The sequence below is a fragment of the Eubalaena glacialis genome, chromosome 11 (genome assembly GCF_028564815.1).
Source record: "Eubalaena glacialis isolate mEubGla1 chromosome 11, mEubGla1.1.hap2.+ XY, whole genome shotgun sequence".
NCBI lineage: Eukaryota > Metazoa > Chordata > Mammalia > Artiodactyla > Balaenidae > Eubalaena > Eubalaena glacialis.
In genome coordinates, this window is record NC_083726.1 from 104,359,510 (window position 1) to 104,381,428 (window position 21,919).

At 37.1% G+C, this 21,919-nt stretch overlaps 1 protein-coding gene across 2 annotated transcripts in view; it reads right to left on the reverse strand.

The window, feature by feature from the left end:
• The window catches only part of PTPRO (protein tyrosine phosphatase receptor type O), a 244,928-nt gene that overhangs the window by 59,051 nt on the left and 163,958 nt on the right, over positions 1-21,919 (reverse strand). For both annotated transcript variants that reach the window (XM_061205025.1, XM_061205026.1), the window contains exons 8-12: positions 17,876-17,996; positions 17,344-17,537; positions 16,283-16,394; positions 12,230-12,381; positions 10,945-11,065 (exon numbers count right to left, since the gene is read on the reverse strand). In XM_061205025.1, the coding sequence (XP_061061008.1) occupies positions 10,945-11,065; positions 12,230-12,381; positions 16,283-16,394; positions 17,344-17,537; positions 17,876-17,996 (700 nt within the window). The remainder of the gene's footprint in view (positions 1-10,944; positions 11,066-12,229; positions 12,382-16,282; positions 16,395-17,343; positions 17,538-17,875; positions 17,997-21,919) is intronic.

A 21,919-nucleotide genomic window follows, 5' to 3' on the forward strand; every position in this document is an offset into this window, starting at 1 on the left:
CAATTAGGCCCTTTTCATATACAGAACATAGAAATTTCTTAGGAATTAGAAATACCTGTCATTTCCATTACATTTTAAATAAATTCTTTATAGCTTAATGATAGCAAGTGTAATATCCTTTTCTGTGAATCATTGGGTAAGTTATGGTATTACCAGCTCAAGTAATTTCTAAAGATTAGTAGAATTTTTCAGAGAAATCTCCCTTTTAACTTAGTTTAAAACAAAATATCTCACTTCCTCCTTTGTTGGTTCCAGGAATATGTGTTTTTGCTTGGCGTTTTTATTAGTTAGGACTTAGATATTGCACAATTCTTAGAAAAAGGTAGTTACTCTTACTGTATCATCAGCCTTGTTGCCTTTACTCTGAACTCAGTTATGAACTAAATCCTAAAACTGGAAGGAACATTAAAGATCATTTAGTCCAGACCCTCATTTTGTAGAAGAGGCAGCTGAAATTCAGAGGGCCTGGGTCATCTTTCTAAGGTGACACAATTTGACTGTGAAGGCAAGTACCTCTAGGTAAGGGTCCCCTTCCTGCACCCAGCTTCCTCCCTAAACGTATGAGCATTTTCCATTAATTTCCATATAACTGGGGATGATGAGGTCTTCTGGGAAGTTCCTTTGCCCAGAAGACCAACTTTTCCAGAGTGGGCACTTGCTTGCCTATTTAAATCAGAGGCAGACATCACGAGCATTGCCATATTAGTCCAACATCCAGATTCTTTAAATATATCGAAGGGCAACAAGCAAAACATGCAAGTCACTTTACGGTGGGCAGGAGAAATGATTTTAGGGAAGTGCTGAAATTGTGTGGCATGGCCGTGGGCAGTTGGCAAATTGAAGTGACACTCAGAAAACCACTGCAATGAGAAATGGGGGAGACATATATTGAGGACAGGTATCGGTTAGTCTTGGGCCCAGGAATGGAGCCATGGAACAGTGACATGCCTGGCAGCCTAACCCAGAAAAAAATGCTTGCATGGGGCTGCTGGCCATCAGGAATGTATAAGAATAGTAGCACAGCAGTTACGATTCTCTGCAGACCTAAGGAAATTGCACGTGTTTATAAGAGGTCAATAGATGAGAACTTTCACAAGCTTCCATCATCAATCCCTCCTACTCATACACCCCCTTAATGCCCATAGACTCTGTCATTTATCGTCTTACTACAGATCCACCCACCCTAAGGCCACCCCCTCCAATGGCACCCTTGGTCCCATCTCCTTTGGCCCAGTTAAGGACCAACAAATCTCACTTCTCACCCCAACAAATCTCACCCCAACAAATCCCACCTCTAACTATCCTGCATCATCAATTTCCCCTGCTCTGTTGAATCACTCTGATTAGCTCAATGACAAACTGTTTCCACCCACTTAAAGGCAAGGAAAAACAAAACAAAAACAAAATACAAACTTGGATCCTTTTATCCTCAGCTACTGCCCGTTTTCTCGCCTTTTTACAGCATCTTACCTCTGCAAAAGTTTAATTCCAGCTGTCTTCAGTTTTTCTGCTTTTGTTATCTTTTTTTCCTCACTCACCACTCCACCCAAATGCCTTCTCTGCAAATCACCAATGACTTCTGGGTTGCTAAGATCAGTGATCAATTCTCATTTGTCGTCTAACTTATCAACAAGCTTGACATGTTGATCACTGTCTATTCACTCAAGTACTTTCTTTGCTTGGCTCTTAGGACATCACATTTTATGTGCTTCTTCTTACTTCACTGGCCACTTTTTCTCAGGCTCCTTTGCTGGTTTTCCCTCACCACTTCCACTTTTAAAAGTTGGGGTGCCTAGGGCTTAGTTCTTGGGTAGCATTCTTTTTTCATTACTTGTTCCCTGATAACCTCATCAAGTCTGTTTTCTGTCTACCCTCATATTTATATTTCCAGTGCTGAAGTCTCCCCAGAACCCAAGCTCCTTTCTCCAACTGCCTACTCAGTAACTGTTCTTTATTGTTTAATAGGCACCTTCAAATGTTGACACATCCTAAACCGAACTTCTGATCTTTCCCCCCAAACCTGCCTCTCCCATAATCTTCCTCAACTCAATAAATTGCACCTTTGTCCGTCCAATTTCTCAGACCCCAGAACTTGTCATTTCCCTAGACCTTTTTCATTCATTCATAGACAACACCTAAATCTATCAGTAGATTCTCTCAGCCCCACCTTCAAAATAAATTTTGAATCTGATCACTTTTCATCACCCTGGTGGAAGCAAGTATAATGTTGTATCTGGATAGATGTTATAGCCTCCTAACCCTAAGGAGGAAAGTGATCATGTAAGTTATCAAAAGTGTCCAGTTGGAATCCTTTTGGGGAGGAAAAGGATTGCTAAAGAAGATGACTAGCTTTTACCTGATCCATAACAGATCTAAACTGGTATCTGAAGCAACTGGAATGAGTGGTCATCTTATCTAACTGGTCTCCTGCTTTTACCCTCACCCATGTGATCCCTGGAACTGGCCAGGTCATGTTACTCCTCTGCTTGAACCATCCAGGGGAACATCATCTCCCTCTGGTTAAACCCTGCACGATTTGTTCCCTTGCTACCTTTCTGCCTTCTGAGTTACTCTTCTTCGTCTCTATTCCACGTCAGTGACACTGCCTTCTCAACTTTTCCTTGAACTTTCCAAGCGCAGTGCTGCTTCTTGAACTTTGCATCTGTGGTTCCTTCTGCCTACAGACTCTCCTCCCAGTTACCTGCTTGGGGTCCGCAGCTCCCTCAGGATTTGGCTGAAATAGCACCTTCACAGTGAAGCTTTATCCCCATCCCTACAAAAACTGCATCCCCACCAGCACCACAGAACTCTTCCTGCTTCATTTTTCTCCATAACACTTATCACCATTTGACATCCTTATATTTACGCTTATTGTCTCTTTTTCTCCACTAGAAGGAGGATAGAAATTTCTGTCAGCTTTGTTCATTTCTGTATCCTCAGCACATAGATTAGTGGGAAGCACATAATAAATGTTAAATAAAGATTTGTTGACTGATAGGATAAGTTAATTTTTAAAAACTATAGTACCTTGGTTATTTTATTATCTTCCTTCTAATTGACTGGTGATGTATATATGTTCTACTTGGCATATTTTGGCCAGCCATCACAGTCATATTATTACCCAAATTAATAGAATATCTGTGTAAAGTGTGTTTATATATATATACATAAATAAATTAAGTTAAATATAAATATATATAAATAAAGGATATACACACTTTCTTTACTTTATCATTTCCTCCTTCTCTTCAATCCATTCATTCGTTCATCTTCCTTTCCTCTCTCTGTGCTACACTGACACAAATTTATTCACCTTCTTATTGAACTCATTTTTGTTTGTTTGTTTTGGTGGTGGGTAAGGGGAATAACAAGTTAGTCACTTACCGGGAGAGGATTCAAGGAAAGGGATGGGTGGCTAGGGAGAGGTACTTTAGACTTCAGTTTGCCATGACTCACAACACTTAACTCAATTCTTACCAAAAATGAGAACTGCATATATCCAAGTAACTATTTCCCAAAATTGTACACGCAATGATTTCAACATAAGAATTAAACAAATTTTCTCAACTGACCGGGAGACCAGGAAGGGCAGTACCTTGTAATGGCTGGGCTTTTATATAGTCAGAAATTACATTTCATCAAAATGGATATAATTATTTGTAAGCTACTAAAATTTGATGTGTGAGTGTGCATGAGAGAGAGAGAGAGCGAGAGAGAGAGAGGAGAAGAGAGCAGATTCTAATATCCCCCCAATTCCTAACATCTGTGTCTAAAGTCAAATTATGTTTTAAAGATTTCTCATCTATATAAAAACTTTCATGGCTGAGATTAAGGAAATCAAGCCAATTTCACAATGCTCAAATTCCCAAACAGGAACAGAAAGCCACAGGAATGGGTGTGAGGCTCCTTCCTGCTCTGTTAAATGCGTTCATAGAAAAATGAAGTTTTTAGAAAAAAAAATACACCCCAAATCCAGGAAGACATAAGCCAGCAGATGGATTAAAAAATACTGTTTCTAGATCCAGGCTCAACAGATTTCTCTAGGTTTCAGCTTGCCCAAATGAGGACATTGCACTAAATTATCTCCAAATCCCTCCCAGAACTAAAGTTATCTGAGTCCTTATCTTGAACCTGCCTGAGCAGGTTGGTGGTCGGGATAAAGCAGACCTTTGACAGTAGTGGTGTACACATTCTGGTTTTCGCCTTTCTCTGACTTTATTGGCTGTTCCTTCCATGTCTCTCTTGCTAACTCCTCTTCCTCTGCTCAGTCTCTAAATGCTAGAGTGGTTCTTTTTGGCTAGACCCAGGGCTCCTTTCCTCTGTTTCTACTTAGTACTTGATGATCTTATCCAGACACCCCTAAATTTATGTTTCCAGCCTAGAATTCTCCCCTGATCTCCAGACACATATATCAATAGTCTCTTTACTTGACAACTGCACTTGGATGTCCTTTTGATTTTTTACGCCTGAGGAAGAATCCTTGACTCTCAGCTTTCCTCCAGTTTCCTCCTCTTCTAGTTTTTCTAGTCCTTTCAATCTCAGTAAATTGTACCACCCACCACCCTAGTTGCTCAAGAGCAAAGCCTAGGAGACATTCTTAATTTCTCTTTCTCTCATTTTCTGTTTCACCCCATCAGAAAGTTCTGGGGTCACAACCTCCAAAACAGCTCCTGAATTCTGCCCAGTTTTCTCCATCTCCATTACTACCATTTTGGTCAAAGTTACCATCATTTCCCACAGCACTTATTTTAATTAGAATGCTGTTTTTAAGGCTAATGACAAATAATCCCTTAATTGGTCTCCCTACCTTTATTGTTGACCCCCAAATCCTTTCTCCCTTGAGCAACTGGAAGGCTTATTTTAAATATAAGTCAAATTATTTATGTTAAATTCTCTAAATGGCTTCAAATGTGCAATTTCAAAATAAAATCTCAACTCCATGCCTCGCAAGTCCCATATAATCTGACTTCTCCTGGTCCTTTCTGCCTATGTGCTCTTCCCCAACCTTTTCATGGATGATCCTTTCTTGTTATTCAGATCTCTTCTTGTTGCTTCCTCAGAGAAAGCTTTTACTCCAAAGCCATCTGCAACATACTACCCTCTTTTAATGCTCTGTAAAGCACTTATGACCATCTCTCCCTTCACTAGATCATAAGCTCCTTGTGAACAGAAAATGAACGTAACTTTTTGGGTTTATTATGATAAGAAGTCTGGCATCTGAGCAGTGCTTAGAAGTTTCTCAGCATATATTTGTTAAATAAATTAATGAATGGATATTCTACTACCATAGATCTATTTTATGAATCTCATTCTTATTTCTTTCTCATTCTTATTTCTTTCCCTCACTCCTTCCTTCCTTCCCTTTTTTTTTTTTTCTTTTTAGGTTGGAAAACTGATTGTATGATGTAAACTTATCAAATCCTCCTAAAGTTTCTCCAGAGTTCCAGGTAGATTCACCAAGACTAGAAGTTACAACTGGTCGCTCGTTGAAGCCACAGTTGCATGCAGACCAACGAGCTCTTGTAAAATGACAAGTCTTAGTGCAGATTTGATTGACATTCATGTTAACTGCCAAAGTGAGCTGTCATCACGTACCACCATAGTACCATGAAACTGCTGGCAACCTAAAATTCTTAATGGGATGGGACTGGCTCAAAGCCTTGCAAACAGCACCACTAATGGCACATATCTTCTCTGGATATCTGTTGATGACATAATAATGGAAATTTTTTGGCAACTGTTTTGAGAGCTTTCTACCCTTGTTCATGCCACCTTGGATTAATTTATGTTGTTCTGGATTCATTGATAGTCTGGTTTCTTTCCCCAGATGTAGATCCTGTCCTCCATGACAGCAAGTAGAGCCTTTCCAAAGAGATCTCTTTACAGAGAAATTAAACTCAGGGCTGGTTCAACCAGTGTTGAACCTAGGTTAAAGATGGCCTTCTGAGTTAAACAAGCACTGAAAATCTGTGTGCCAAAGCTGTATTTTTCTGTAAAGTCGAATTAATTTGACTTCTGTGTATACCAAATGAATGCTGTATAGAAACATAAAAATGGCAAGAATGAATGTTTTGTGAAAACAATTGCAATTCAGTTATTACTAAAGCAAAATGTTTCACTTCTCTGAAAGCTGAAACTTGTTTTGGTTAAATATTAACTGTAATACTAATTTCAGCTTCGAGGTCTATAGTTTCAATTCCATTCAACAAATATCTATTAAGCATCTACAGCAGGCAAGGTAGTGTGTGTTATAGAAAATTGAAAGAGCTTATAAAACACAATAATGTCATTAGTAGAATGGAAAATTGACCTTTAGACAAATGGATAAAAAGTAGGGCTATTTCGTTTTCAGGGAAAAAAAAGGCTAAGGACAGGCACATTATATAAAGATTGTCTTGCTTTCAGAGAGGAACAGGATAGAGGTAATATTCTGTCTGATATTAAGATACCAACATGGAAAAGCTTATCAATTCTAAGGGTAATGATTCACTAGAAATAATTGCTGCGGGAACTTGTCTTCCCTCTTTGAAAAGTTCAAAGGAACTTTTTAAACAAAATTTATTTATTTTTATTTTTTTGGCTGCGCTGGGTCTTCGTTGCTGGGCGCGGGCTTTCTCTAGTTGCGGCAAGCAGGGCTACTCTTCGTTGCGGTGCACGGGCTTCTCACTGTGATGGCTTCTCTTGTTGCAGAGCACGGGCTCTAGGCATGCAAGCTGCGGGCTCAGTAGTTGTGGCTCTTGGGCTCTAGAGTGCAGGCTCAGTAGTTGTGGTGCACGGGCTTAGTTGCTCTGCAGCATGTGGGATCTTCCCGGACCAGAGCTCGAACCCATGTCCCCTGCATTGGCAGGCGGATTCTTAACCACTGCACCACCAGGGAAGCTCTCAAAGGAACTTCCTAAACTGGTTTAGGCAGTCCTGTCTGTTAATGGGGGGACATGGGGACTCAAAACCTCATGATAAGTTTGGGAAACCATGACGGTTTTTTACTCACATTCCTATTTGTTTGAGTGTAATTGTCCCAGTTCATGACTTTAACCCATATTCCTGAGGCTTCATGGATCATCCATAATGTCACATAAAAATGACAGCAAAACACACAATAGGCCACTGAATGCTATTTTGGTAAGACCACTTCTGAACTTGTACTTTAAGGGAGACCAACAAACCAAATAAGCTGGAGAAAGCATCTAGAAACCCGAGAAACACTTATGGTTGCTTATGCTAATAAAGCTTGGGAAAAGAAAGACTTGGGGAACACAGGCATGATCTTCAAGTAATTCCAGTTACCTGGAAACAAGTTTTGAACTAACATTCATACAGGGAACAAAATCAGAGTTAATGGTTGGAATCAGGTGATTTTTTTTGTCTTAATAAATAGATCATGCAATGTTGGAAGCTGGTGATCTCCACATTCCTGGAATTCAAGTATAGACTGCTAGGGAAAAGCAGATTGTGTGCAGTGCATGAAAGAACTCTACTCATGATTCTCAATAGGAGTAGTACCGCCCCCTTGAGGGTGCTTGGAAATTTGCAGAAATGTTTTTAGTAGTCACAATGGAGGAAGTTAACCAGACTTCGGTGGGCAGGGCTCAGAAATACTAGATGTCCTGCAATGATCAAGAAAGTTCCAAAGAGAAAAACTGTCCCATGTCCCACGTTCCACATGAATTTCTAACTTTGCATCAGAATAAATCCACTATAAATATAAGTACAAGTACTTTATCATGCAATTAATGTTGGAAAAAAATTTAAGGTTAAGTAAAATAATTTTGAAGAAAGTTGCCACGAAGAAGGACACAAATGGAATTAAGATGTTATTTAAAAACTATTCAACACCATACACAAAAATAAACTCAAAATGGATCAAAGACCTAAATGTAAGGCCGGACACTATAAAACTCTTAGAGGAAAACATAGGCAGAACACTCTTTCACATAAATCACAGCAATATCTTTTTTTGGTCCACCTCCTAGAGTAATGAAAAAAAAACCCAAAAATAAACAAATGGGATCTAATTAAACTTAAAAGCTTTTGCACAGCAAAGGAAACCATAAACAAAATGGAAAGACAACCCACAGAATGGGAGAAAATATTTGCAGATGAAGCGACCCACAGGGATTAATCTCCAAAATATACAAACAGCTCATGCAGCTCAATATCAAAAAAACAAACAACCCAATCAAACAACGGGCAGAAGATCTAAACAGACACTTCTCTAAAGAAGACATACAGATAGCCAAAAAGCACATGAAAAGATGCTCAACATCACTAATTATCAGAAAAACGCAAATCAAAACTACAATGAGGTATCACCTCACACCGGTCAGAATGGCCATCATCAAAAGGTCTACAAACAATAAATACTGGAGAGGGTATGGAGAAAAAGAAACCCTCCTACACTGTTGGTGGGAATGTAAATTGGTGTAGCCAATATGGAGACCAGTATGGAGGTTCCTTAAAAAACTAAAATAGAGCTACCATGTGATCCAGCAATTCCACTCCTGGGTATGTATCAGAGAAAACCATAATTCAAAAAGATACATACACCTCAGTGTTCATTGCAGCACTATTGACAATGGCCAAGACATGGAAGCAACCTAAATGTCCATTGACAGAGGAATGGATAAAGAAGATGCGGTACATATATACAACGGAATATTACTCAGCTATAATGTCAAACAAAATAATGTCTTTTGCAATAACATGGATGGATCTAGAGATTATCATACTAAGAGAAGTAAGTCAGACAGAGAAAGACAAATATCATATGATATCACTTATATGTGGAATCTAATTTTAAAAAATGATATAAATGAACTTATTTATAAAACAGAAACAGACTCAAAGATTTTGAAAACAAACTTATGGTTCCAGAGGGAAACATGGAGGGGGGAGGGATAAATTAGAATCTTGGAATTAACATACACACACTACTATATATAAAATATATAACCAACAAGGACCTACTGTATAGCACAGGGAACACTACTAAATATTCTGTAATAACCTATATGGGAAAAGAATCTGAAAAAGAATGAATATATGTATACGTATAACTGAATCACTTTGCTGTACACCTGAAACTAACACAACATTGTAAATAAACTATACTCCAATAAAATTTTTTTTAAATGCTATTAAAAAAAACTACTCAATAATTTACTTTTTCTGCCCATAGTGTCTATTTAATACATCATGCATTTTCAATTACCAAATTAATTCTAAGGGATTTCAGTGCAAGAGTTTAGTTTTTACTGTGGCAAATAAGAGACAAAAAAGATTTAAGACTTTGTGTCTTATGCATTGAATTATAGAGAAATGCAACTAGTGGATAAACTAAGAAAAGATTGTTTTGTTTGGTTCTGGATTTTCCAAGAGTTTTCTAAAGGTACCTCACCGTCAGCACTGCTGCTCCTGGTATTTAAGCTGCTAATAAAACACCCTGGATTGTTCTTTACTTATAGCTGCACATATGAACATGTGTAATAACAGAAACGATTTGAAACTTTTACAGACAGACAGACACAATATAAATTAGCAGATATCTGAAACGGTGATGTCAGTAAGTTGAACTAAATGTTTTGAATATATTTGTATTTCCATATACATTTATTTTTTATTGAATTATAATAGACACACAACATTGTATTAGTTTCAGGTGTACAACATAATGATTCAATATTTGTATGGATCGTGAAATGATTTCATGATGTCTAGTTATGTATATATTTAAAATTTTCAACTCTAAAAATGATGAGATCTCTGCTGTGAAAATTACATATTGAACTGCATTTATTTTGGGGTTATCATTCTCAAACTGATACTGCGCCAAGAGGTCTACCACCCAACTTTTTGCCAATCTGTCCTCTTTTGCCTGCTGCTGATTATAGGATATTACTTCTGAGGTCCCTTTAAGTACCAGAAACTAAATATATACCTTAATACATGGTAGATTGTTGAATGTAGAAGATGTGTTTTGTGTCATATAGTGTCACTTCCAAGTTGTTTTTCATAATATAAATAATTATTTTGACACTACACAATAAGTTCCAGCTCATTTGCAATAATATCATAGTTTCCTCATTTTTCCTCATCCACAGCTTATTTTCTCAGCATGTTATCTCTACTTTAACTAAGGTTATTTCCCTCTTTCTTTCATCACAGGCAAATTTGTCTAGTCTCTTATTACTTATCCTAACTCTAGGTTTTATTCTAGGGTCCACCTGTACTTATGCTTTATTTTTAATTATTTTAATTATTTATTTCTAATTAATAATAATAAATTAATTAATATGAATTTATTCATTTATTTTTATACTTCTTGTATGGAAGAACTACTGATCCTGTTACTTCTTGCAAACTCACATTTATTCGTTTTCATTGTATGTAGTCATCAGGTAGTCCCATTATGACTTTTAGAATAGCTAAAAGCTGTTCCTGAACATATACATAGGGAATCCATATTATTTTTTACAAATTATTTTTCTTTTATTTTGATTTTGTATTAGAGTTAGGATTTATATCAAATTAAAAAAATCAACATGTGGATTATTTTATCTATGAATTTCAATTTAAGATATTAAAGAGGGCATTGCATAATATTTATATAAAAGGGGAATGGTGTCTGATAGGGTTGAGAACACGGCACTAGATAATGTCTAAGGTCCATCCATCTCTGAAATTCTAAGACTCGTTGGTTCCTCTAGCTTTACTATGAATGATGAACACTCTTGTCTCCAGCACAGTAAACGCTGCACTCACAGAAATTTATAAGTTGAATGTACTCTTTTGATAGTATTAAGTCTCTTTTGTACTTATAAAAGACAGCAAACCATCTTTTTTTCTATTTCATTGAATTGCAAAGACCATGTTAAACCAAGAGATACAAACACTAGTTCTCCCAGCATGATTATTTTCACACACACACCTGTGTACTTTTCTTACCTAGCTTGACAAGGTAGAGCATGGAGGTATTACTTCCTCTTTCAGTGCAAGCAGTTACGGAGATATTGTAGATATCTCCCGGAGGCAGGCTGAGAATTGTGGTCATGACATTGCGTGTTACCTGCAAGATCATCAGAATGGAGGGTTTAAGCTTCTAATGGCCTTGAACTAGAATACCATTCCGAACAGCTACAGGGCTATCACAGATGTTCCCTCTATGTTCTGTGCCGCAATCTACAGTTGATTAAGCCTTACAAATATATTATTTCCTCTGAACATGATATAAATTTCTCAGCTGAGCCAAATGCAAGGTAGCTCTAAATAGGCACAATACATAAAGGAACATTTTTGTGATTAATTCCTTTGTTTGGAATGGGTATTACTCTGATTTTTTTCCCCCTCATATTCACAGCAAATTTTAGAAAAAGCAATTGCTTGGGTTTACTAATAGGAACATTGTCCAGCCTTAGCTGAGAAGCTCAGAAGAAACCTAACCATGTCTATGGACACCTGCTTTCTTAACTAAAGACTATATTTCCCAGTTTCTTCTATAGCTAGTGGGGACCATGTGACCCCATTCCAACCATGGGTAAGAGGAGGTACCATGGACAACTTATAGTTTTGTTCACACCCTGTATGTGCTGGGCCTTTGTGTCCTCTCTTTTCCCCTTCCTGTGGGCTGGAATATGGCTGTAAAGATGAGGAAAGTTTGCCTATGCAGACGAGGACTACACATAGTGGCAGATGCAGCAGCGAAATAGAAAGAATCTGGACCCTTGGATGATCCCTCACAGCAGAGGTGCCCTGTTAGTGCTGGGTACCATGAGAGAGACATAGATGTTGATATTCTTTAATCCACAGCCTTTAAAAAAAATATTATTACAGTCGTTTACTTGGTACCCTAACTAATATAATGTCAAAAAGCTTAATAAACCAGGAGAAAAGAAATTAGTATTTCCAACATATCCAAATACTTAGGTGTTGGGGATATATGGAGAAAATAATGAAATAACTATGGTTTTCTTGAAAATGTTTAGTATCCTGAAGAAAAAGCTCAGTCATAACTTTAAACACAGGTGAAATCAATAGTTACAATGATTATTACTCACTACTAAAGATTAAAAGGTAAGCTCTGTGAAAGAAGGAATTTAATTTTTGTTCACTATCCTGTCTCCAGAACCGAAAACAGTGCCACTTGGCATACAAATATTTTTTTGATGTCTCAATAAATGTTTGCTTCATGGTTTTCAACAGATGCCCAATACTGGGAATCAAAGAAACATACACTCTTTTTAATTTTCTTCTTTCCTTCTGCAACAACCATCCAGTGGAGCATTCTAGAATGCGAGAGGTCAGTAGTGTCATCCCCGTATATCCAACTGATATATAACAGACTGTTGAAATATTCCACAGAAGTGATTTCTGGAGCAACTGGGGCTATGAGGGAGGAAAGAACCACACTTTAGTATAAGAGACTATGAATAATTAAAGTACTTATCAACAGAGCATGAAATCCCATATAGAGGTAATTTAGAGAATTAAAATTCACACCTCATGATGGTCCTAGGGACTCTTGGACCTGTCGGTAATATAGTGAAGTTTGACGGTATGAGGTGGGCACTTGTTTTGTGGGATGCTACCTTGTATGGCTCAGACCCAAGACAGCCAGACCTATCCCTGAGGAGAGCAAGGTTTTTTATATACATTTCATTTACAAGATTCCTAAAATGTTCACATGTTTGGGTCAAATTTGGGGTTAATTTATTGTTGGATCAATAAATTAATATTATTAGGCATTGGTGAACTTATTTTCCAAGCAGTACTAGAAACTCTGGGGTTCTGTAAAAATAAACCTTTTTTATTGTGGCAGCAAAGAAGTTTACAGGAATAAAGAACAGTAGGATCAATGAGTAGAGGAACAGAAAAATAAACATTATGTCCATAAGATAACAAGACAATGGCATTGACAGTGTCTAGCGCAGTGTTTCGCGGAAGGTAGGCTCTAAATAAAAGTTGCTGAAGCAAGTATTAAGGGAGGGAAGGAAGAGATTTTTAAATTTAACAAGCTAAATTCTCTCTGACACTGAGTTTATGAATTTATTTTATAACTTTACACGTTTAAATTTTAAAAAATTCCGATAGGGGAGGAGAGTTCATCACAAGCTTTATAATACATAAGCTCTGAAGGCACACTTTAATTATTTTTTAAAGTAACTGATAATTCTGAAGATTTTAACAAATACACAGTTGAATTTAAATTCCATGTGATGTTGGTTTGAAGATAGCCAAGTGTTCTATTCCAAGATACAGTCCCAAAACAACCAATGTTTGGAGAGAATTTCTACAAATCAAAAAGACTTATTTTCTTTAACATGCACTAATACGTATAACAAACATTCATAACTATCTATGCTTTCAGATACAATTATTCACTAAAGAGATGTGTAATAGAGTAAAAAACATATTTCTGTTTCATGCTAAGTATGAGTAGCATTTCTATATGTTTGACAATAAAATCTTGAAATATCAACAATGTCTATAATAAGTAGCACAAACCCATATCATATTGCAGAAAATTCTAATAAAGGAAAATAACCCTGGTTTCTTTATAGCCTCGTAACCATATTTTTACATAATTCACTATATACAAGAACCTATACGTATATTTCTTCAAAGGATATTTTCTCAAGTTCTAATTTGAGTGAACATATTTAAAATTGCAAAGCCAGAAGTATATATCTCTCACTCACGGGTATGAAGTCTTCACATTTTTATACTCCATGTTGTTGATTTCAAATCCAGCATATTGCTGAAAGGCCACCAGATGTCACCATTTGTTTACTAAACATTATTTGGTACACTAGCATAATTACGAACTTGACTTGCAGACAAACTGCCTAACAAAGATAATAGACTTGAGGTTCTAATAAATCACACCTTATTCAAGTATTTTATTCCTATTCCCGCACAATTTGGCAGTTTGGATTACAATTGGAAAGCATATGAAAGTAAAGTATGAGGTCTTTATTTGCTTTAAAATTGAAATGAGGGAAGAAAGCCCCCCCTCCCACCAAAAGCTAAAATTTCAACTAGTTTTAGATACAGGTATACAAATAAAACTCAGCTACCATATGTATTTTAATAATGATTTAGATTACATAATTTAATTCTCACACTACCCTATGAGGTATTATTATGCCCATTTTATGGATGTGAGAATTGAGACCATCTGTGTCAATACGCTTAGATAACACTGTGGATCCCCAGTGTCAGCATGACTTAGTGGTTGGTCCCAGGAAAAAATAAGAAATTCCCAAAGATCAATTTATTGGAGACAATAGACTGCTCACCTAGGCAAGTAGCTTGCTTATTAACCATAGTTTACATATCCAGACTTGCTTTGTCCACCTAAACTCTTATCTCATGATGTTTGCCCATTCCCAGGTAGTTCCCAACTCTGAAAGGCACACCTAAACCATTTGAGTCCAGAACTCCAAATCCTATTAATATTTCATTTCTGATGTCCCCCTTGGGAGACACCACGAACACTCTGTCCAGAAAGTGTCCTGGCTCACTACAGCAAGTTCCCTACGCTTAGCTTTGTTTCATTAGCCAGTTGTTAGGCAATATTTTGAGTTTTACCAGAGAGAAAATACAAGTCCAGGATCATTAAGATAATTTGCTCAAAGTTCTATAGCTGGAAATTAGCAGGGTCAAGGCTGCTCAATCAAGTGATCAGATGTGACGTCTGGGCTTTTTCCAGACAGCTGCTCTGTCTGAGAAGGAAAGAGCATTCTCAGGGCGTTAATCTCAATAAAGTTAAGTGTATGAATTATTGATACAATGAAGTTTAATTATAATTAAGTATGTGATTATGAATATAGTCAAAAAGGCTAACACAGGGCTTGTCAAATAATTGGTCTTTTCTCTTTTTATGGTAGTCTTTCACTTCTCTACTTTAATATTACTATTAACATCTGGAACAAAGGAAGCTCTTGACATTGCCCAGTAAACAAAAGTGATGAACTATGTAAGTTGATTGTGTAAGAATTCACATGATTAATTTCTTTCCATTGTTTTTTTAATTGATAAATCTCAACAGGGTAAAGCTAGAAGTCCAGTGAGTAAATGATTTTGACAAAATTATTCTTCACCTAAACGATATCTTTCTCTTTTCTTTTCTCAGTATAACTTTAATTATGGCTTTGCAGTCCCATCAAAAGTTCTTGAAAAAATCTTAGTTCAGACAACAAGGGTTACTGTTTCTTGGATGAATTTCCTCTTCTTGTTGCTACCTCTGCCCACCTCTGCTATCTCTGCCATATAATAGTGATCTACATAATTTTAGGCTCTGAGGATCCAACACTAACAGTTTTTTGAGTACTTAAACTTTGTGCCATGTATTTTGCTAAGTAGCTTATTTAATTGGGAAGTAACAATAGATAATAATAGCAGATTATAGATACTATTATCATCCCTATTTTACACCTGAAAAAAACTGAGGCTTAGAAGAATTAACTTGCTCGAGTTTACAGGTGGAAGGTGGCAAACCTGTGACTAACACACCCAAGTTTATGTGTCTCCAGGTCTGTTTTAATTCCTACAATGGACAGTACTGCAGTCAGCCTGTGACTTTGAAAATGGCTTAATTAATAAGGAAATGGAGGCACTCTACCAAATACAATTATCAAAATGGATAAAATCAATTGAGTGTGGTGTAAAGCTGAAAGCTCTGCCTGCTACATCTCGATTCTAATCAATTCTGAACAGGGGTGAACAAATCAAGGGCAGTGACTCAGGATAAAAAGAAATCAAGGGGGCTTCCGTGGTGGCGCAGTGGTTGAGAGTCTGCCTGCCGATGCAGGGGACACGGGTTCGAGCCCTGGTCTGGGAAGATCCCACATGCCGCGGAGCAACTGGGCCCGTGAGCCACAACTACTGAGCCTGCGCGTCTGGAGCCTGTGCTCTGCAACAAGACAGGCCGCGATAGTGAGAGGCCCGCGCACCGCGATGAAGAGTGGCCACGCTCGCCGCAACTAGAGAAAGCCCTCACACAGAAACGAAGACCCAACACAGCCATAAATAAATTAAAAAAATAAATAAATTAAAAAAAAAAAAAGAAATCAAGGACAGTAACTCAGGATACAAATTATATTTTAATTTTTAAAGGCTATTATTTAAACAAATAATACATTTTCAGAATCAAGTATATCATCTACTGTGAAATTGATACTCAGTCGGTCCTGGGTGAATGACTAGCAATTTCTGGAGATGGGTCCCCTCAGAACTTCCTCAAAATAGTGATCTCTCCTCATGGGACCATTTTCCACACACTTACCTGTTATGAAGCTTATGGTGGAACTGTCACAACAGCTCAGTTCTGGGTCTCCCCATGTTACCATGGTAACTCGAAAGTTGTAGTACCATGCTGGCAACAGATGAGCTATCCTCTGAAAAAAGCAAGAAGACAGAAGACTAAGAGGGAAAATCACATTTTTGGAATACAGTTATGTACTTCTCTTAGGCTATGAAAAAAGTAATTTTTAATTTCCTTTTGCCTTTTTGTATTTCCCATTTTCCATTAAAAATATTCTTTTTGGAATGAGATGATGTGTAAATAAAATGATGTACAATATAATATATTTTTTAAAAAGTGATCAAAAGATATAGAGTCAAATACATTCAGTATTGGTTTCCTTTTGCAGTTTCCTAAGTTATATTACACAAGTGAATTAGTATTTATTTGTAAGTCACTGTATGTACATGTCCTCCTATTTCTAAGGCAAATAACCTTTCACAACTTTATATTCTCCCAGCTTGGACCATAAACACGCATCCATATTGGGTGGCAATCACCAGAGTTGTCAACTGGGTAGAGGACAATTGTGTAATTTGTGTGTGACCTGTAGCTAACCTGTACTTTTAAAATTATTCTAGTCTCAGAAAGAGCAATCTTTTCCTGCTCTCTTGAAGAACATCCTCTAAGGGCCTGACATTATTGGTATTTAACTGATTTTTCAATGTCAAGAAGAGCCATCATTAGAGTTAAGCAGTGTCAAATAATTATTGAATGACTAGAGGAAATCTCCTGTGTTTTCTTCCTTAGGAGCAGAGAGAAACAATAAGCACTTGGTAGGTCTACTAAAATGTGAATTAGCAAATACACTCAATTAAGAGTGAAAGCTAGTTTCACACAATTCTCTCTCTCTCTTTCTCAAAAAACAACAAAAAAATTAAAAGCAAAAACAACCCCAAACCTTGAAAGCAGCAAGCTACCTGTGTGTATTTACAAAACGGTCTAACTTACATAACACATAATAATTTTTTCAGACACATTTGGTACATGAAAGCATGTCTGTTGACACAGGAAAATGTGACAGCTGGTTAAGGAAAGATTACCACTGATGCAGTCAAGGAGACAGTCGCTGCTATTTCATAGTAAGTTGTCCATTCTGATGTCATTGTTGTAGGGTTGAAATAAAACATTTCAACCACATATTTTCTGAACACTCCTAAGTAAGGTCTGGTCCAGCTCAAAACCACTGCTGTAGGACCCAAGGGATAGAGCATTAAATCCTTTATTCCAGTTGGAACTAAGAAGAAGGGAGGGGAGTGAAAAAAGAAAGTCAAGAAGGAATGCTTAATATCTTAGCAATGGCTTCACACTGCTACCTAATAACTAGGTTTTTCACTCTTCTGATATAATCATTAAAAACTAAAAATATTTGCCTGCGATTTTCTTTTTCCCAAGTAATGGATGCTAAGGATGGCTTCCAGGTATACAATTGTAATCATTAATTACTCTGAAGGTTGAATATTGGGTGAACAAGTATGGACCTCCCATAAATGATGATAATGACTTGAGCTTAGAAATTGCACCCCTCCAAACAGTACTCTGATAAAGGTATTATTCTTGTGGCTGGCAACTTACCAATAGCAAATGTCACAGGGTCTGAAGGTGGTCCAATCAAAGGGCCTTTTCTTAGGTACATCACAACCTGGTACTGGGCACCAGGAACCAGATTTTCAATAATAGATTTGCTTGAGTTCACCTTCAAACCAAACACCCAAAAAGATTTATTTAGAGCTGGGCTTTCAGAATGTGACACAGAGGCTAACATCGTATTCAGGGACACTTTGTGAAATCACAAATGCCTCTGAAATCCAGAAGCCTTTACTTATGAGGAAGGTCAAATTTCAAAATTAAGATGATATATAGTTTATATGAGCACTGGAGGAAACCCAGAACATTCAAATTCTAAGGCTAGATTTAATAAGCCCCGTGAACTGCTTTATACCCATCAATGTCAATTGTAACTATGTACACTAGAAACACATCAGCCTCTAACCATAATCAAATCAGGAATAACATAAGGATAGTCTGACATCCTAAATTGTAGTGTCAGCTGATTACATACAAAGATCAGTGCAGGAATGTCTTTAGTCTCTCATCACTTAGAAGCATATAGTATTTAATTATAGTGATGGAAATGACCTCAGAGATTATCTAGTCCAAATCTCTCATTTAACAGATCAAGAAAGTAAAGCTAGAGAATAGCCAAGATCACATATTTAGATCAGTGTTGGGACTGGAAGCCTAGCATTGTGACCTCTACTCTGTGATACAGGCCAAGCAGCAAGATACAGCAGTAAGCACTTTGCAAGGCTACTGTGACAACCTGCCAAGACTGAATCAGGAAGAAACAGATAATCTGAACAGACTGATTACTAGTAGTGAAATTGAATTTGTAATTAAAAAAAAAAGAAAAAAACCTCCTAGCAAACAAAAGTCCAGGACTGGATGGTATCACAGGGGAATTCTACCAAACATATAAAGAAAAGCTAATTCCGGGAGTCAAGATGGCATAGTAGGAGGTTGTGGAATTCGTGTATCCTCACAACTAGGGCACTTACCAGGCACCGGTGGGGGACCATGGACACCTAAGGGGACAGAAGGAACGCCCAGCAACCGGCTTGTGGGATCTTGGTTCCCAAGCCGGAGGTCAGACCCAAGTTCCTGTGGTGGGAGCTCTGAGTCCAAACCGCTGGACTAAAAGAAGAACCTCAGAGCCCAGGGAATATCAATCGGAGTGAGGCCTCCTGGAGGTCCTCATCTCAGCACCAAGACCCAGCTCTATCCAACTGCCTGCAAACTCCAGTGCTGGACGTCTCAGGACAAACAACCAGTAAGACAGGAATACAGCAACACCCATCAAAAAAAAAAAAAAAGAAAGAAAAGAAACGACAAAAAAAATTTGTTACAGACAAAGGATCAAGGTAAAAACCTACAAGACCAAAAAAAAAAAAAAAAAAAAAATGAAGATGAAACAGGAAAGCTACCTGAAGAAGAATTCAGAGTAATGATAGTAAAGATGATCCAAAATCTCAGAAACAGAATGGAGAAAATACAAGAAACATTTAACAAGGATCTAGAAGAACTAAAGAGCAAATAAACAGTGATGAACGACACAATTACTGATATTAAAAATACTCTAGAAGGAATCAATAACAGAATAACTGAGGCAGAAGAACGGATAAGTGAGCTGGAAGAAAAAATGGTGGAAATAACTGCCAGGGAGCAGAAAAAAGAAAAAAGAATGAAAAGAATTGAGGACAGTCAGAGAGACCTCTGGGACAACATTAAACACAACAACATTTGAATTATAAGGGTCCCAGAAGAAGAAGAGAAAAAGAAAGGGTCTTAGAAAATATTTGAAGAGATTATAGTGGAAAACTTCCCTAATATGAGAAAGGAAGTAGTCAATCAAGTCCAGGAAGCACAGAGAGTACCATACAGGATAAACCCAAAGAGAAACGCTGAGACACATATTAATCAAACTATCAAAAATTTAAAACAAAGAAAAAATATTGGAAGCAGCAAGGGAAAAGCAACAAATAACATACAAGGGAATCCCCATACGGTTAACAACTGATTTTTCAACAGAAATTCTGCAAGCCAGAAGGGAGTCGCAGGACATATTTAAAGCGATGAAAGAGAAAAACCTACAACCAAGATTACTGTACCCAGCAAGGATCTCATTCAGATTCGACAGAGAAATTAAAAATCTTTACAGATATACAAAAGTTAAGAGAATTCAGCACCACCAAACCAGCTTTACAACAAATGCTAAAGGAACTTCTCTAGGCAGGAAACACAAGAGAAGGAAAAGACCTACAATAACAAACAAAACAATTAAGAAAATAGTAATAGGAACATACATATCGATAATTACCTTAAATGTAAATGGATTAAAAGCTCAAACCAAAAGACATAGACTGGCTGAATGGATACAAAAACAAGACCCGTACATATGCTGTCTACAAGAGACCCTCTTCAGACCTAGGGACACATACAGACTGAAAGTAAGGGGATGGAAAAAGATATTCCATGCAAATGGAAATCAAAAGAAAGCTGGAGTAGCAATTCTCATATCAGACAAAATAGACTTTAAAATAAAGGCTATTACAAGAGACAAAGAAGGACACCACATAATGATCATGGGATAAATCCAAGAAGAAGATATAACAATTGTAAATATTTATGCACCCAACACAGGAGCACCTCAATACATAAGGCAAATGCTAACAGCCATAAAAGGGGAAATCGACAGTAAGACAATCATAATAGGGGACTTTAACAGCCCACTTTCACCAATGGACAGATCATCCAAAATGAAAATAAATAAGGAAACACAAGCTTTAAATGACACATTAAACAAATGGACTTAATTGATGTTTATAGGACATTCCATCCAAAAACAACAGAATACACTTTCTTCTCAAGTGCTCATGGAACATTCCCCAAGATAGGCCATATCTTGGGGCACAAACCAAGACTTGGTAAATTTAAGAAGATTGAGATTGTATCAAGTATCTTTTCTGACCACAACACTATGGTTGTGTTACAGGAAAAAAACTGTAAAAAATACAAACATGGAGGCTAAACAATACACTACTAAATAACCAAGAGATCACTGAAGAAATCAAAAAATACCTAGAAACAGATGACAATGAAAACACGATGACCCAAAACCTATGGGATGCAGCAGAAGCAGCTCTAAGAGAGAAGTTTATAGCAATACAATCCTACCTCAAGAAACAAGAAACATCTCAAATAAACAACCTAACCTTACTCCTAAAGCAATTAGAGAAACAAGAACAAAAAAACCTCCAAAGTTAGCAGAAGGAAAGAAATCATAAAGATCAGATCAGAAATAAATGAAAAGGAAATGAAAGAAACAATAGCAAAGATCAATAAAACTGAAAGCTGGTTCTTTGAGAGGATAAGCAAAATTGATAAGCCATTAGCCAGACTCATCAAGAAAAAAGGGAGAAGACTCAAATCAACAGAATTAGAAATGAAAGAGGAGAAGTAACAACTGACACTGCAGAAATACAAAGGATCATGAGAGATTACTACAAGCTACTATATGCCAATAAAATGGACAACCTGGAAGAAATGGACAAATTCTTAGAAATGCACAACCTTCCAAGACTGAACCAGGAAGAAATAGAAAATATAAACAGACCAATCACAAGCAATGAAATTGAAACTGTGATTAAAAATCTTCCAACAAACAAAATCCCAGGACCAGATGGCTTCACAGGTGATTCTATCAAACATTTAGAGAAGAGCTAACACCTCTCCTTCTCAAACTCTTCCAAAATATAGCAGAGGGAGGTACACTCCCAAACTCATTCTATGAGGCCACCATCACCCTGATACCAAAACCAGACAAAGATGTCACAAAAAAAGAAAACTACACGCCAATATCTCTGATGAACATAGATGCAAAAATCCTCAACAAAATACTAGCAAACAGAATCCAACAGCACATTAAACACATCATACACCATGTTCGAGTGGAGTTTATCCCAGGAATGCAAGGATTCTTCATTATGTGCAAATCAATCAATGTGATACACCATATTAACAAATTGAAGGATAAAAACCATATGATAATCTCAATAGATG